This window comes from Nerophis lumbriciformis, linkage group LG23 (assembly GCF_033978685.3).
Source record: "Nerophis lumbriciformis linkage group LG23, RoL_Nlum_v2.1, whole genome shotgun sequence".
NCBI lineage: Eukaryota > Metazoa > Chordata > Actinopteri > Syngnathiformes > Syngnathidae > Nerophis > Nerophis lumbriciformis.
Window position 1 is genome coordinate 38,771,661 of NC_084570.2, and position 12,924 is coordinate 38,784,584.

The 12,924-nt window shown below is 43.9% G+C and overlaps 1 protein-coding gene across 6 annotated transcripts in view; it reads left to right on the top strand.

Moving 5' to 3' along the window:
• ptpn11b (protein tyrosine phosphatase non-receptor type 11b) overlaps positions 1–12,924 on the top strand; it is a 143,850-nt gene that overhangs the window by 118,532 nt on the left and 12,394 nt on the right. For 4 of the 6 annotated variants that reach the window (XM_061985583.2, XM_061985585.2, XM_061985587.2 and 1 more), the window contains 3 exons: positions 6,125–6,279; positions 6,352–6,419; positions 12,022–12,173. In XM_061985583.2, the coding sequence (XP_061841567.2) occupies positions 6,125–6,279; positions 6,352–6,419; positions 12,022–12,173 (375 nt within the window). Of the gene's footprint in view, positions 1–6,124; positions 6,290–6,351; positions 6,420–12,021; positions 12,174–12,924 lie in introns of all 6 variants that reach the window. The other 2 variants (XM_061985586.2, XR_009817819.2) reach the window with 2 other exon arrangements.

Here is a 12,924-nt window from a genome sequence, read left to right on the forward strand (position 1 = left end):
TTAATTAAAAAAAAAAAAAAGGGTGAAAACTACGCGAATTGCACCTTGTGCAGACAAGATTTTTCGATCGGACACGGAGGAATTAGCCATGTAAAAGACCACGTTGGGACAAAAAAACACAAGTCTAATGCCGTTGCTAGCGATACAAGTGGAAAACTTTCAACGTTTTTCGTCGCCCAAACAGATTCTTTGGATGTGATAAATGCCGAAGTTTTATTTACGGAGGCAATAATTGAGCATGGACTTCCAATCGCACTGGCTGATCACATGGGACAGTTAATAATGTAATGCAACCTTTAAAAATCATTACGCGGTGATCGCGATCCCAAAAATAAACTTTTCTTGCATGATAATGTCCAGAAAATTTCGCTTTATATTACTATAGAGTCCTTTTAACGAATGAGTTTGATGGTTTATCACAAACCTTAAATGAAATTCCATGGCCACCGTCCTGCTCTCTATATCAACCAGGGTGAGCCCCACCCCTTTCGTGAGCGCACTGAGCGCGGAGTGACCCCTGTTACGCGCCCCCGGCAACAGGGGTGGCAAGCAGGTAAGCTGCGCGGGCGGAGCGCGCGGAGTGACCCATGTTACGAGCCCCCGGCCACGGGGGTGGCGGGCAGGTAAACTGCTTACCTGCTGCGCGTGACGCCGGCCGCGGCGAAAGCGGACGAGGCGGGGTGTCGGTGCGGTGGGCGCGGTAGTGACCCTGGACGTGCGTCGGGCCCTTCTCGCGGATCGCCTCAGCTACGGCTCCCGGTGGGGCCCTCTCGGGGGAAGGGGCCTCGGTCCCGGACCCCGGCGAGGCGTCCCTTCTCCGCTCCGTAAAAGTGTCCATCTCTTTTCTTTTCTTTTTCTTCTGTTGTGGCATATGCAGCAGGTGCCTGCTCGTTTTTCGTATGTGGGTAACAACATTTAACTATGTATATATATTTACCAATTGGTTTAACTGCCACCCGCAAAAAAAAAAAAAAAAAAAAAAAATCTAATTAATCCGCCCGACCCGACCCGCGAGCCGATAAAATCTTATTTTTTTTAATTTCATCCGCCCGATCCGCGGATAATCCGCGGACTCCGCGGTTGTGTCCGCAAACCGCGCATCTCTACCACACAGTTTTCCCATTTAAGGTCGTGTTCTTTGAGGAAACTGTCCATTATCTTGAACAGCTCATCAGCAGTGGCTCTATTTTTGATGTATTTGCAAAACGGCAAATCCTCGCACAGTGACTCGCCATTCACAAAGCGGACGTATGCGATGAACAGGCAGTCTTTATTGCTGTCAGTAGCTTTGTCCACTTGTAAAGCAAAACGACTTTATTTTAATTTGTCTACGAGTTGTTCCTCAAGATCACTTGCAATGTCGCATATACGTCTCGCAACTGTGTCGTTTGACAGTGGGACAGCTTTTCATTTTGCTGCGCTTGTCTGGTCAAGCATGACTGACACCATGTCTGTTGCAGCGGGGAGAATGAGGCTCAGCAATTGTGTGTGTTTTTTTTGCATTGTGCAATTCTGTATGCAACTCTATATGAAGCCATTTGAGCATTACCGTATTTTCCGCACTATGAGGCGCACCGGATTATTAGCCGCACCTTCTATGAATTACATATTTCATAATTTTGTCCACCAATAAGCCGCCCCGGACTATAAGCCGCGCCTACGCTGCGCTAAAGTGAATGTCAAAAAAACGCTGCGCTAAAGTGAATGTCAAAAAAACAGTCAGATAGTTCAGTCAAACTTTAATAATATATTGAAAACCAGCGTTCTAACAACTCTGTCCCAAAATGTACGCAAATGTGCAATCACAAACATAGTAAAATTCAAAATGGTGTAGAGCAATAGTAACATAATGTTGCTCGAACGTTAATGTCACAACACACAAAATAAACATAGCGCTCACCTTCTGAAGTTATTCTTCATTCGTAAATCCTTCGAATTCTTCGTCTTCGGTGTCCGAATTGAAAAGTTGCGCAAGCGTGGTATCCAAAATGGCCGGTTCCGTCTCGTAGAAGTCATCGGGAGTCAGTGTCGCTGTTGTTCTGTGAATCCTGCCTTCCGGAAAGCTCGGACCACAGTTGTGACCGAAATATCTGCCCAGGCATTTACGATCCACTGGCAAATGTTGGCGTATGTCGTCCGAGGTTGTCTGCCCGTCTTAGTGAAGGTGTGTTCGCCTTCGGAGCTGTGTGAAAAAAGCCACCCGGCCTCTTCGCGTAAACTTCCCTTAACCACTCGCTCATCTTTTCTTCATCCATCCATCCCTTCGAGTTAGCTTTTATGATGACGCCGGCTGGAAAGGTCTCTTTTGGCAAGGTCTTCCTTTTGAATATCACCATGGGTGGAAGTTAGCATGGCAAGCTAGAACCACAGTGAAGGATGACTTCTCATTCCCTGTGGTGCGAATATTCACCGTACGTGCTCCCGTTCCACAGTGCGGTTCAGTTGCTGTGAAATACGGTAGTAATCCGTGTGCGGATGGAGAGATTGCGTCTTTTTATGAACCGGATCGCTTAGTAGGAGCCATTTTGTGGTCTTTACAGATGTAAACAGGAAATGAAACGTACGGTGATATCCGCGCGTTTTTTCTTCTTCTTCCGGGGGCGGGTAGAAGAAGAAGCGCTTCCTGTTCTATGGGGGCGGATGCTTTCCTTGGCGGTTGCTTGCGTAGAAGAAGAAGCGCTTCCTGTTCTACCGGGAAAAAAGATGGCGGCTGTTTACCGAAGTTGCGAGATCGAAACTTTATGAAAATTAATCGTAATAAAGCGCACCGGGTTATAAGGCGCACTGTTAGCTTTTGAGAAAATTTGTGGTTTTTAGGTGCGCCTTATAGTGCGGAAAATACGGTACTGTTTACTGATGCAGCTTTTACCATGCCTTTCTCCTGTTGACGGTATTCTGCCAGTTTTCTTTGAAAGAAATCAAGTGGCTTATTGACGTGATTGGGGTGTGTGGTCTCGAGGTGTCTCTTTAATTTGTTGGGTCTCATGCTGTCTGCTGCTAGCGGTTTTAGACACAGAACACACAGGGGTCTCTCCTCTGCCCCCACCACCGCTGCCGTGAATCCAAGAGCAAGATACGCTTCATCATATTTTCTTTTCGGTTGTCCTTTTGGTTGATTAGCCCCGTCAGATTTTTGTTTCTCTGCAGGCGCTGGCTCTGGCTCGACGACCTTTGATGTGCGAGTCACAAATTTATCCATTTTGTGTAATTGTGGTCCACACATTAGCCTGCTACCCATCCGCGTGAAAGTTTGTTCCGCTTAGCCCCGCCCCCATTAGTTACTGTTGCTATGTCTGTCAAACTTTCGCTCCTACCTAGAAATTTAAAGCCTACGGGAAAAATAAGTCATTTACATTTATTTATATAGCGCATTTCACAGCCAGAATCACAAAGTGATTTACATTGTGTATAGAAAATGAAAGCATAGTAAAAAAAAAAATGTAAGAATACAATAAAAAAAAAAAAAGAATTGAAAGTGAAATTTCCTCCCGTTTTTCGCGCCCCACCTGTCATGTCTCTATTCCTCACCAGTGGGGCGCGCCCCACACTTTGAGAAACACGGGTATGTACCTCCATCTAGTGGTACACCAAAAGAATCACTTTACTATACATTCAAACACAGTGTTACTATTAAAAAAATCCATCCATCCATCCATTTTCTACCGCTTGTCCCTTTCGGGGTCGCGGGGGGTCGCTGGAGCCTATCTCAGCTGCATTCGGGCGGAAGGCGGGGTACACCCTGGACAAGTCGCCACCTCATCGCAGGGCCAACACAGATAGACAGACAACATTCACACTCACATTCACACACTCGGGCCAATTTAGTGTTGCCAATCAACCTATCCCCAGGTGCATGTCTTTGGAGGTGGGAGGAAGCCGGAGTACCCGGAGGGAACCCACGCAGTCACGGGGAGAACATGCAAACTCCACACAGAAAGATCCCGAGCGCAGGATCGAACCCAGGACCTTCGTATTGTGAGGCAGACGCACCAACCCCTGTTTCACCGTGCTGCCACTATTAAAAAATTAAAAAATAAAAATATATATGTTTTTTTTTTGTTTTTTGTTTTTTTAACTGGTATGTACGCAGGCTCCATCTAGTGGTACACTAAGGAATCACTTAACTATACATTCAAACAGTGTGACTATTCAAAAATATGGAAAATAAAAGAAACTGGTATGTACACAGGTTTCATTAAAGAATCAATCATACATTCAAACACAGTGTGACTATTCAAAATTATTATTTTTTTTGTTTGTTTTTTCAAACTGTGGTATGTACATAGCCTCCATCTAGTGGCACACCAAAGAATCACTTAATTATGCATTCAAACATAGTGTTACTATTCAAAAATATGAAATATTTTTAGATATATATACATATATGTATATATATATATATGTATATATATATATATATATTAGAGATGCGCGGATAGGCAATTATTTCATCCGCAACCGCATGACAAAAGTCGTCAACCATCCGCATCCACCCGAATTAACATTTAATCAACACCGCACCCGCCCGTTGTTATATATCTAATATAGACGATGCAAGGCATTAGTGAGGTTATAAAGCTTTTGCCTGTTAAAGAAAGGCGACTGATCCAATGCAGCAATCATCTGGGAGCCGCGCTGAGCGCACCTCCAAGCGCATGGAGGTGCGATGTCCCTCGCACCCGGGCTCGCGCCCGAGGCTTCAGCGCGCACCGCGGCGCCCATCCTACTCGTCGCGGCCTAGCCCTCGCAGCTCTCGCTGCCGGCGACGGCCGGGTATGGGCCCGACGCTCCAGCGCCATCCATTTTCAGGGCTAGTTGATTCGGCAGGTGGGTTGTTACACACTCCTTAGCGGGTTCCGCCTTCCATGGCCACCGTCCTGCTGTCTATATCAACCAACACCTTTTCTGGGGTCTGATGAGCGTCGGCATCGGGCGCCTTAACCCGGCGTTCGGTTCATCCCGCAGCGCCAGTTCTGCTTGCCCCACCCCTTTCGTGAGTGCACTGCGCGCGGAGTGACCCCTGTTACGCGCCCCCGGCAACGGGGGTGGTGGGCAGGTAAGCTGCGCGGGCGGAGCGCGCGGAGTGACCCCTGTTACGAGCCCCCGGCCACGGGAGTGGCGGGCAGGTAAGCTGCTTACCTGCTGCGCGTGACGCCGGCCGCGGCGAAGGCGGACGAGGCGGGGTGTCGTGCGGTGGGCGCGGTGGTGACCCTGGACGTGCGTCGGGCCCTTCTCGCGGATCACCTCAGCAACGGCTCCCGGTGGGGCCCTCTCGGGGGAAGGGGCCTCGGTCCCGGACCCCGGCGAGGCGTCCCTTCTCCGCTCCGTAAAAGTGTCCATCTCTTTTTTTTTTTTTCTTCTTCTGTTGTGGCATATGCTGCAGGTGCCTGCTCGTTTTTCGTATGTGGGTAACAACATTTAACTATGTATATATATTTCCGAATTGGTTTAACTGCCACCCGCCTGAATCTATTTAAAATCTAAGTTTTTTTTATTTCAACCGCCCGACCCGACCCGCGGATCAAATCTAATTTTTTTTATTTCAACCGCCCGAACCGCGGATAATCCGCGGACGCCGCGGTTGTGTCCGCAAACCGCGCATCTCTAATATATATATATATATATATATATATATATATATATATATATATATATATATATATATATATATATTTTTTTTTCCAAACTGTGTTATGTACGCAGGCTCCATCTAATGGTACACCAAAGAATAATGTAATTTTACATCCAAACACAGTGTTACTATTCAAAAAGATATTTTATTTTTTTATGTATTTATTTTTTCAAACTGTGGTATGTACGCAGGCTCCATCTAGTGGTACACCAAAGAATCACTTAACTACACATTCAAACAAAGTGTTACTATTAAAAAAATATGAAATAAATAAATAATAAACTCAGACTGTGGTATGTACATGGCTTCCATCTAGTGGTACACCAAATACTCAATATACATTCAAACACAGTGTTACTAATCAAAAATGTAATTTGTATTTATTTATGATTTTTTTTTAAATGTGGTATGTACGCAGGCTCCATCTAGTGGTACACCAAAGAATAATGTAATTTGACATCCAAACACAGTGACTTCTCCCTTCCTTCCCAGAAGGACACTCTGAGGCAGGTCTGGCACTACCAGTACCTGAGCTGGCCAGACCACGGTGTCCCCAACGAGCCAGGGGGCGTCCTCTGGTTTCTGGAGGAGGCCAACCGGACCCAGGCCTCCATTGAGGGATGTGGACCCATGGTGGTCCACTGCAGGTATCAGCAGGTGAAGTTGAAGAAGAGAGAGGTCTTTGAAATAAGTCAACGTTCCTTCTTGTGGTGTGACAGTGCAGGCATAGGAAGGACGGGCACCATCATCGTCATCGACATCCTCATTCACCTCATCAACCGCCAAGGTATGTTCACTTTGGTCATGGACTCCTTCTTCTACTCCTACCTTGTACTATTAATGTTGCACCATCATCCTCATCCACCTCATCCACCGCCAAGGTATGTCCACTTTGGTCATGGACTCCTTCTTCTACCCCTACCTTGTACTATTAATGTTGCACCATCATCCTCATCAACCGCCAAAGTATGTCCACTTTGGTCATGGACTCCTTCTACTCCTACCTTGTACTATTAATGTTGCACCATCATCCTCATCCACCGCCCAGGTATGTCCACTTTCGTCATTGACTCCTTCTTCTATCCCTACCTTGTACTATTAATGTTGCACCATCATCCTCATCAACTGCCAAGGTATGTCCACTTTGGTCATGGAATCCTTCTTCTACCCCTACCTTGTACTATTAATGTTGCACCATCATCCTCATCATCCTCATCAACCGCCAAGGTATGTCCACTTTGGTCATGGACTCCTTCTTCTACCCCTACCTTGTACTATTAATGTTGCACCATCATCCTCATCAACCGCAAAAGTATGTCCACTTTGGTCATGGACTCCTTCTTCTACCCCTACCTTGTACTATTAATGTTGCACCATCATCCTCATCAACCGCAAAAGTATGTCCACTTTGGTCATGGACTCCTTCTTCTACTCCTACCTTGTACTATTAATGTTGCACCATCATCCTCATCCACCGCCCAGGTATGTCCACTTTCGTCATTGACTCCTTCTATCCCTACCTTGTACTATTAATGTTACACCATCATCCTCATCCACCTCATCCACTGCCAAGGTATGTCCACTTTGGTCATGGACTCCTTCTACCCCTACCTTGTACTATTAATGTTGCACCATCATCCTCATCCACCGCCCAGGTATGTCCACTTTCGTCATTGACTCCTTCTATCCCTACCTTGTACTATTAATGTTGCACCATCACCCTCATCAACTGCCAAGGTATGTCCACTTTGGTCATGGACTCCTTCTTCTACCCCTACCTTGTACTAATAATGTTGCACCATCATTCTCATCATCCTCATCAACCGCCAAGGTATGTCCACTTTGGTCATGGACTCCTTCTTCTACCCCGACCTTGTACTATTAATGTTGCACCATCATCCTCATCATTCTCATCATCCGCCAAGGTATGTCCACTTTGGTCATGGACTCATTCTTCTACCCCGACCTTGTACTATTAATGTTGCACCATCATCGTCATCCACCTCATCCACTGCCAAGGTATGTCCACTTTGGTCATGGACTCCTTCTTCTACCCCTACCTTGTACTATTAATGTTGCACCATCATCCTCATCCACCTCATCCACTGCCAAGGTATGTCCACTTTGGTCATGGACTCATTCTTCTACCCCGACCTTGTACTATTAATGTTGCACCATCATCGTCATCCACCTCATCCACTGCCAAGGTATGTCCACTTTGGTCATGGACTCCTTCTTCTACCCCTACCTTGTACTATTAATGTTGCACCATCATCGTCATCCACCTCATCCACTGCCAAGGTATGTCCACTTTGGTCATGGACTCCTTCTTCTACCCCGACCTTGTACTATTAATGTTGCACCATCATCCTCATCCACCTCATCCACTGCCAAGGTATGTCCACTTTGGTCATGGACTCATTCTTCTACCCCGACCTTGTACTATTAATGTTGCACCATCATCCTCATCATTCTCATCATCCGCCAAGGTATGTCCACTTTGGTCATGGACTCATTCTTCTACCCCGACCTTGTACTATTAATGTTGCACCATCATCGTCATCCACCTCATCCACTGCCAAGGTATGTCCACTTTGGTCATGGACTCCTTCTTCTACCCCTACCTTGTACTATTAATGTTGCACCATCATCCTCATCCACCTCATCCACTGCCAAGGTATGTCCACTTTGGTCATGGACTCATTCTTCTACCCTTACCTTGTAGTCAACGTTAATTGGCCTCAGGTGTGGTACTTCCTCCTCATGATGGTGTGGCAGGTGTCCAACCCTGCACGCACACCATTCTGGAACCTCCATTTACAAACTTCATTGGGTCTTGGACAGGGTTGCTAAGTAGAAAAGTTGGTATAGTAAAGCATAGTTCCCCAGAAGAAAGTATGTAAACATCAATAATTGCTTCTTGCATCGACAAAAGTCCATATTTTAGTAAAAAAAAATGCACACTTTGAAGACATATATATATATATATATATATATATATATATATATATATATATATATATATATACATATATATATATATATATATATATATATATATATATATATATATATATATATATATATGTGTGTGTGTGTGTATACTGTATGTATATGTGTATATATATATATGTATGTATATATGTATATATATGTGTATATATATATATATATATATATGTATGTATGTATGTGTATATATATGTATGTGTATGTATGTGTATATATATGTATATATATATATATGTATGTATGTGTATTTATGTATATATATATGTATGTATGTATGTGTATATATGTATATATATATGTATTTATGTATATATATATGTATGTATGTATGTGTATATATGTATATATATATGTATGTATGTGTATATATGTATATATATATGTATGTATGTATGTGTATATATGTATATGTATGTATTTATGTGTATATATGTATATGTATGTATATATATGTATATATGTATATGTATGTATGTATATATATATGTATATATATGTATGTATATATATGTATATATATGTATTAGAGATGCGCGGTTTGCGGGCACAACCGCGGAGTCCGCGGATTATCCGCGGATCGGGCAGTTGAAATAAAAAAATATTAGATTTTAAATAGATTCAGGCGGGTGGCAGTTAAACCAATTCGGAAATATATATACATAGTTAAATGTTGTTACCCACATACGAAAAATGAGCAGGCACCTGCTGCATATGCCACAACAGAAGAAAAAAAAAAAAAGAGATGGACACTTTTACGGAGCGGAGAAGGGACGCCTCGCCGGGGTCCGGGACCGAGGCCCCTTCCCCCGAGAGGGCCCCACCGGGAGCCGTAGCTGAGGCGATCCGCGAGAAGGGCCCGACGCACGTCCAGGGTCACCACCGCGCCCACCGCACCGACACCCCGCCTCGTCCGCCTTCGCCGCGGCCGGCGTCACGCGCAGCAGGTAAGCAGCTTACCTGCCCGCCACTCCCGTGGCCGGGGGCTCGTAACAGGGGTCACTCCGCGCGCAGTGCGCTCACGAAAGGGGTGGGGCTCACCCTGGTTGATATAGACAGCAGGACGGTGGCCATGGAAGTCGGAACCCGCTAAGGAGTGTGTAACAACCCACCTGCCGAATCAACTAGCCCTGAAAATGGATGGCGCTGGAGCGTCGGGCCCATACCCGGCCGTCGCCGGCAGCGAGACACGCTTGGAGGTGCGCTCAGCGCGGCTCCCATATGATTGCGCACTGGTGTGCGTGTGGGTCGTGACAGCGTGGCACGCAAATGTCTGTGCTGCATTGGATCAGTCTCCTTTCTTTAACAGGCAAAAGCTTTATAACCTCACTAATGCCTTGCATCGTCTATATTAGATATATAACAACGGGTGGGTGCGGTTCTGATCAAATGTTACATCGGGTGGATGGCGGATGGTTGACGACTTTCTGATGCGGTTGCGGATGAAATAATTGCCTATCCGCGCATCTCTAATATGTATGTATATATATGTATTATATATATATATGTATGTATGTATATATATTTATATGTATATATATTTTTATATATATGTATATATACTGTATATGTCCGATAATATCGGACCGCCGATACTATCGGCCGATAAATGCTTTCAAAAGTAATATCGGAAATTATCGGTATCGGTTTCAAGATTATCAATATCAGTTTCTAAAAGTAAAATTTGTGACTTTCTAAAACGCCGCTATGTACACGGACGCAGGAAGATGTACAGAGTGCCAATTAATCCTTGAAGGCGCTGCCTTTGCGTACTGGCCCAGTCACATACTCTCTACGGCTTGACACACGCACTCGCGAATGCAAGCATACTTGATCAACAGCCATACAATGCTGTTGTAACACGTGCTGAATGTGGCTTGGCATTGTCTTGCTGAAAGAAGCAGGGGCGTCCATGAAAAAGACGGCGCTTGGATGACAGCATATGTTGTTCCAAAACCTGTATGTACCTTTCAGCATTAATGGTGCCTTCACAGATGTGTAAGTTACCCATGCCTTGGGCACTAATGCACCCCCATACCATCACAGATGCTGGCTTTTGAACTTTGTGTCGATAACAGTCTGGATGGTTCGCTTCCCCTTTGGTCCGGATGACACGATGTCGAATATTTCCAAAAACAATTTGAAATGTGGAATCGTCAGACCACAGAACACTTTTCCACTTTGCATGAGTCCATCTTAGATGATCTCAGGCCCAGAGAAGCCGGCGGCATTTCTGGATGTTGTTGATAAATGGCTTTCGCTTTGCATAGTAGAGCTTTAACTTGCACTTACAGATGTAGCGACCAACTGTATTTAGTGACAGTGGTTTTCTGAAGTGTTCCTGAGCCCATGTGGTGATATCCTTTAGAGATTGATGTCGGTTTTTGATACAGTGCCGTCTGAGGTATCGAAGGTCACGGTCATTCAATGTTGGTTTCCGGCCATGCCGCTTACGTGGAGTGATTTCTCCAGATTCTCTGAACCTTTTGATGATATTATGGACCGTAGATGTTGAAATCCCTAAATTTCTTGCAATTGCACTTTGAGAAACGTTGTTCTTAAACTGTTTGACTATTTGCTCACACAGTTGTGGACAAAGGGGTGTACCTCGCCCCATCCTTTCTTGTGAAAGACTGAGCATTTTTTGGGAAGTTGTTTTTATACCCAATCATGGCACCCACCTGTTCCCAATTAGCCTGCACACCTGTGGGATGTTCCAAATAAGTGTTTGATGAGCATTCCTCAACTTTATCAGTATTTATTGCCACCTTTCCCAACTTCTTTGTCACGTGTTGCTGGCATCAAATTTTAAAGTTAATGATTATTTGCAACAAAAAAAAACATCAAATATGTTGTCTTTGTAACATATTCAACTGAATATGGGTTGAAAATGATTAGCAAATCATTGTATTCCGTTTATATTTACATCTAACACAATTTCCCAACTCATATGGAAACAGGGTTTGTATATATGAGACCTAAACTGGGACAGGCTGAATGCTGTTTCTGGTGAATTTTAGATCCTTCTGTGACTCTATTAATCTTACCGACCTCCAAGACCAAAGGTCCTGACTTTGATACACTTAATCCTAACCAGTGTCCCTGGTAAGTTCTCATCACTGGTGTGTTCTGCAATCATTTAATGTGTTCTTGCGACCTGCAGGAACTCTAAAATCCCCAAATGCAATCCGCATATTTTTTGTAAGAGAAATTGACAAATATTTAATGAACCAGCTTCATCCATCCATCCATCCATCCATCCATCCATCTTCAGGTCTCACTGGGTTCCAGGCTGGATTCTGACTTCAACTCCCACTTCTGTCTGAACTTTTGGGAGCAGTGAAGGTTCTGGGTCCTCTCTGAACTTTGGTCTTCTCCAGGACTGGACTGCGACATTGACATCCCAAAGACCATCCAGAGGGTGCGGCAGCAGAGGTCCGGTATGGTGCAGACCGAGGCGCAGTACAAGTTCATCTACATGGCAATGCAGCAGTACATGGACACGGCCCAGAAAAGGCTGGAGGAGGAGCAGGTACACCAGACCAAAACCATGTCAGTCAGTCAGGGGCCCCACACTGAAAAAATCAAAGCATGCGGGGGCTGTTTTGATACTTTTTATTTTCTTCTCAACACGTAAATCTCTAGATCAACTTCAGATCTATGTATCGATATAAAGTTGAGTTTTTTTAAGATATGCCCTTTTTGTTAAAACCCTGTTTTCTATGAGGAAAAACACCAAATATGCAACATTTTCCTTAAATAATATTTGATGTGAAGTAATTGGAGCCTTGTATATGTCAATAATTATAACATTGATTTTAGTTCATTATTATTTTCTTAAAGACTGTTAAAAAAAAAATCACACTAAAATTCTAAGGGATCCAAAGGGGTTAGTGTTAACTTTTTTTATTTTACTCTCAATGCTTAAATCTCTGCAACGACTTCAGATCTATGTATCGATATAAAGTTGTTGTTTTTTTAAGATGTATTTTTCTGACAAAAAAACACCAAATATGCAATATTTTCCTCAAAAAATATGTCAAAGTGTAATATTTGATGTGAATAGGAGCCTTAAATATATCAATAATTATAACATTGTTATTAGTTCATTATTTTCTTAACGACTGTTTAAAAAAAAAAAAAAAAAAATCAACTGAAATTCTTAGGGACCCAATCAATCAATGTTTATTTATATAGCCCTAAATCACAAGTGTCTCAAAGGGCTGCGCAAGCCACAACGACATCTTCGGTACAGAGCCCACATAAGGACAAGGAAAAACTCA